The sequence below is a fragment of the Camelina sativa genome, chromosome 20 (assembly GCF_030686135.1).
Source record: "Camelina sativa cultivar CO46 ecotype springtype chromosome 20, ASM3068613v1".
NCBI lineage: Eukaryota > Viridiplantae > Streptophyta > Magnoliopsida > Brassicales > Brassicaceae > Camelina > Camelina sativa.
In genome coordinates this window covers 32,400,538-32,405,502 of record NC_141899.1, presented here as the reverse complement: position 1 = coordinate 32,405,502, position 4,965 = coordinate 32,400,538, and the positions used below count along the sequence as shown (strand labels likewise).

The following is a 4,965-nucleotide window of genomic DNA, read 5'->3' as shown; positions in this document are numbered from 1 at the left end:
ATGAAGCTAGCAAACCAGATATTCTTCAATGATCACAAGATGAAGTTCACCATGGAGCATGCTTGGCGAGAGCTTAGATATGATCAGAAATGGTGTGCGTCCACATCTACTAAAGGGACTGGAGTTAAAAGGGTCATGGTGTGTGGGGATGGTTCTGCACAGGATGCACAACCTGTGATTGATGTTGAGCATGAACCAATGCCCCGTCCTCCTGGTGTTAAGGCTGCAAAGGGAAAGGCAAAAAAGAGCTCTAACACTAAAGCGGCTGTGGAGGGAGATGAGAAAGCTTTCTTGGAGTTTCAGATGAAAGAGGTTGAGAGGATGTATAGGATGAAGCAAAAGGATTTTGCTTTGAAAGAGAAGGAGTTTTCTTTGAAAAAGGAGCATAGTAAGCATGTGATGCTTGAAAATCTAATTGCTAAAAATGATTCACTTACTGAAACGGAAAAAGCTCTTAAGGACAAAGCTAACTGATGACATGATGTCATAAGTTTGAATATTAAAAGTTTGAATCTCTTAAGGACAAGCTAATTGCAGTTGTGTTTTATTAACTAGGTTTGAGTTTGTTTTGTTTTATGTATTCGGTTGTATGATATGGATGCTTTCTTGTAATCGTTTTCAAGTATGATGTGGATGCTTTCTTGTAATCTTGTAATCGGTTTCAAGTATGATATGGATGCTTTCTTGTGTTTTTTGTAATCGGTTTCTTGTTAATCTATTTGGTGTTATTGTAGTGGTGTTTTATTAATCGGTTTCAGTAAGTGTATGAGCATAGGTTTTGCATTTGTTAATCTATTTGTCATTGCAGGTCGTACAAGAAGCTGTACGTGTCTGATCCGAGAAGGCAAGACTCCAAAGTTCACCTGATTCTCTCATCTCCGTGAAGCCAAAAGCTCTCTCATCTATACTCCCCAGATTCTCTCATCCCCGTGAAGAGGGTCGGTCATACCAAAGCTCTCATCAATACTATTCTATCATTGTACTTCTACCACATATTTTTAGAAGTACTTTTACACTTATGTTTTCCTTGTACTTCTATCACATATTTTTTACAAGTACTTTTACAGTTTTGTATTTTTGTACTTCTACCACATATTTTCTTATCATTTATACCACATATTATTTGCAATGTTTGTGTAGTACAAATTTCAATTTCTTCTATACCACAACATTTTTCTATATAATGATCATAGTTTGATACAATATGTATCATAAGCATTTTCCTATTATTATCAACAACACAACTCCTTCTCTAAATTTTCAACAACACAACTCCTTTCCTAAATTTCCATAAACTTGTTCTTTCCCAAAAATGGAATCTTCTTCCCAAAATACTTTTGATGACACAATTGATGAATGCTTTAATCAAGTATGCAATCAAGTTTCCGATAAAGTATCGCAAAATCTTCTCACTCCACTGGTTGAACATCAACAAGCACCCAAACCAAAGAAAAAGCTAGCTTACTTTGAAAGAAATCGTGAAATTGGCCATGCCCACTTGTGAAACGATTATTTCAGTGAAGATGCAACATACCCTCCCCAAATTTTCCGACGCCATTTTAGAATGAACAAGCCATTGTTATTTCGTATTCTTGATGGACTCGCAAATGAAATTACATTCCGAGCTATGGAGCAGTGTTGGATTTTGAGCTCCCTCGACAGTAAAACAGGGTTTGTTGGAATAGCTCTATGTGCTATTGTCTCATTTAAGGACCACACAGTTCGAAACAACAACCTCCAGGGGACATGCATATGCGAGTTCAGCAATGTTGAGACATCCTCTAGCTACTTTAATTGCCATGTTGGAGGTTTATCTAAGTGATATGTCTATATTTTGTCTCTCCTTAGCCTATTTTTATCATGCATTTAGCTAGGATAACTCATTGGTTTGCATCGTTTTCTGGTTCTTTCTATACACTTTGCACGTCTAGGTATTTCTTGCATCATCCTTGCATACATTGTGCATTTTGGAGTATTTCAGGTATTTAGGAGATGTTGGAAGCCATTCTCGTCCGAGCCATTGTCACCATCTCTGTTTCGTCCGAGCCATTGTCACCATCTCCGTCTAGTCCGAGCCATTGTCACCATCTCTGTTTCGTCCGAGCCATTGTCACCATCTCCGTCTCGTCCAAGCCATTTTCACCATCTCCGTTTCGTCCGAGCCATTGTCACCATTTCCGTCTCGTTCGAGCCATCCGTTCGAGCCATCCACTTCAAGTGGGATTTAGCTTTCAACATCTTCATCGAAGTTGTAGGGAATTGAGTTATCTTTCCAACGCCGTTTATTTCAAGTCAATCGGAGGTGTGTTTCAAGAGTTATCATCGTTTTAGTGGATGCGTATACACCACGCTCGAGCCATGCTTCCCCGCCACGCACTCCAGCTTGTTTGATCGAGCCATGCTTCCCAGCATACGTTCGAGCCATGCTCCTCAGCCTTCCATCCGAGCCATGATGACATTGCATTCCATTCAACGCACACGGACTCGATCGCACTTGTCGGGAAGAAAGACGTTTGGTTTCAGGAGATTACCGAACCGACGCTTTACCTTGTCGTTTTAAGTTTTATGGCTTTCCATGTTGGACTACTATATATACATTTTGTTAAGTCTTTGCTGAGACATCTTATTTTTTTATCTCGTTTTTGTTCCCAGAAGGTTTCTGAACCTAGCTACAAAAATACGTTCTGAGACTTGTATTCCGATATCATTGAGAATTATTGAGATTTTGCATTTGATTCCTTCTACAAAGTTGTTCACCTTATTTTTATCTACCTAATAATGCTTGTTTCAATATTTTCTGAGTTTGTATCTTTGGTGATGATTTCCGGATCTGAGTAGTGTGTTAGTTCTTGAGGATGGGATAGATTAGGTGGAGGATCTTAGGATGTAGGGTGTTTAAGCTTTGATTTGCATGATTCCCTTCTGGACTAGAGTTAGAATTGCTAGTTTCTCTCTGATCAATTGGAACTAGGTTCGAGACATTTCCACACCCAAAAGGTGTTTGATGAAATGTCTGACCAACTAGTGCCAGAGACTTACGTTCCTAGCCTAAGAGATTAGTTGTCTAGGATGTTTGTTAACGTGAATGAACTTGTTTGTCATGCCTGCTCAACCACGTTTCTCTAGCGAGAGCTAGGTATGGAAGTGGTTGAGTCTGAGTAGCTTTTGCCAAGAGATTGGATTAGCTAAGTTGTGATGTTCATTGTTTAGGGATACTTTGCTTGTGGTATGTTAAACAGTCCTTAGACTAGGATACTCCACCGACATCAATTACCCCATCCTTAGGACTTCTTTCTTTCTGATTTTTATTACAATCCTGGAACTGTTTTGTTTGTTCATGCTTAGAATCGTTTGCGTTTTTATTCACTTTCGCTTCTTGTCATGCATTCTTGTTTCTAGTTCTTTGACTCATTTCCGTTTCGCATATTGATCATTCTAGGACTGATAGATAAAAACACTCTTTGAATTGGCTTAACTTGTGACTTCTTGATTGCATCTTGAGTGATAGTAAACTTTCCCAACTGGATTGACACCTTAAGTATTACAACGCATAAGGTTAATTGAGACCTGCTAGGATAAGACACAAAAATCCTAGTATCAATTTGGCGTCGTTGCCATTTGGGAATCGTTTTGCTACATTTAAGATTTCAAGTTTTGCAAGATTAAGTTCTGTTACACTTATCATTCTGAGTTTTGACTTGCTTTGGTTTTCTGCTTGTTTGTCTTGCACCTCAGGTACCTGTTGATTGCAACCTTGTATGCACACCAGATCAAGAGGGCATCAGAATCTCCTTCCTATTATCGACGAAATCAATCGGTTGCAACGCCCACGACAAGCTCGTATTTCCACCGATCATCCCGTACCAGTCCCTATGGAACAGCATAATGAACCACATCCGGGACCGCGAAACATTGGTGCTAGGGATGCACCAAACACTCATACTCAGCGTGCTGGAATCGTACCTCCCGCCGTGCAGAACAACAATTTCGAAATCAAAAGTGATCTGATCTCCATGATCCAAGAAAACAAGTTCCACGGGTTGCATATGGAGGATCCACTCGACCACTTGGACGAGTTCGACCGTCTTTGCAGTCTTACCAAGATCAACGGCGTGAGTGAGGACGGTTACAAGTTGCGCCTCTTCCCATTCTCCCTGGGAGACAAGGCTCATCAATGGGAGAAAAACCTTCCCAAGGGATCAATCACCACCTGGGATGGCTGCAAGAAGGCATTATTGGCCAAGTTTTTCTCCAACTCCAGAACAGCACGTCTCAGGAATGAGATTTCCAGCTTCACTCAGAAGAGCTCAGAATCATTCTGTGAAGCCTGGGAGCGTTTCAAGGGTTGCCACAGCCATTGTCCACACCAGGGTTTCAGCAACGAGTCACTGCTGAGCACTCTATACCGTGGTGTACTTCCAAAAATCCGCATGCTGCTTGACACTGCTTCTAACGGTAATATCTTGAACCAAGACGTTGACGAAGGATGGCAACTGGTTGAGAATCTCGCTCAGTCTGACGGCAACTACAATGAGGATTATGACCGCACAGTTCGCGGCGATGCTGGGTGTGAGGAAAAGTACAAGAGGGACCTTAAGAATGTCAATGACAAGCTTGACCGCCTCTTGCTAAGTCAGCAGCAGACTGTCCATTTCGTATCTGAGGATGACCCTTTTCAAGTTCAGGATGGGAAGGGTGAGCAGTCTGAAGCAATCAACTACGTCCAGAATCAAGGTGGATTCAACAAGGGTTATAACCCCTACAAGACGAACCCCAATTTGTCTTACCGAAGCACCAATGTTGCAAATCCACAAGATCAGGTGTACCCTCCTCAGCAGCAACAACAAGGTACGCAAAAGCCTTTTGTTCCTTACAATCAAGGATTCATGCCTAAGCAACAGTTCCAGCAAAGTTCTCACGCTCCTTCCGGACCACCACCTGGATTTTCACCTCAACAAGTTCAAC

At 41.3% G+C, this 4,965-nt stretch overlaps 1 protein-coding gene and 1 non-coding gene across 2 annotated transcripts; one reads left to right on the top strand and one right to left on the bottom strand.

Moving 5' to 3' along the window:
- LOC104772847 (glutathione S-transferase T2-like) lies at positions 1 to 474 on the top strand. The gene has a single exon (XM_010497408.2). The coding sequence runs from the start codon at positions 1 to 3 to the stop codon at positions 472 to 474; it is 474 nt and encodes a 157-aa protein (XP_010495710.2).
- A 3,794-nt stretch (positions 475 to 4,268) lies between these two features.
- Positions 4,269 to 4,375, bottom strand: LOC147919741 (small nucleolar RNA R71). Its single transcript, XR_015594269.1, has one exon. It is a non-coding gene; the product is annotated as a small nucleolar RNA R71 (small nucleolar RNA).
- Positions 4,376 to 4,965: the final 590 nt, after the last annotated feature.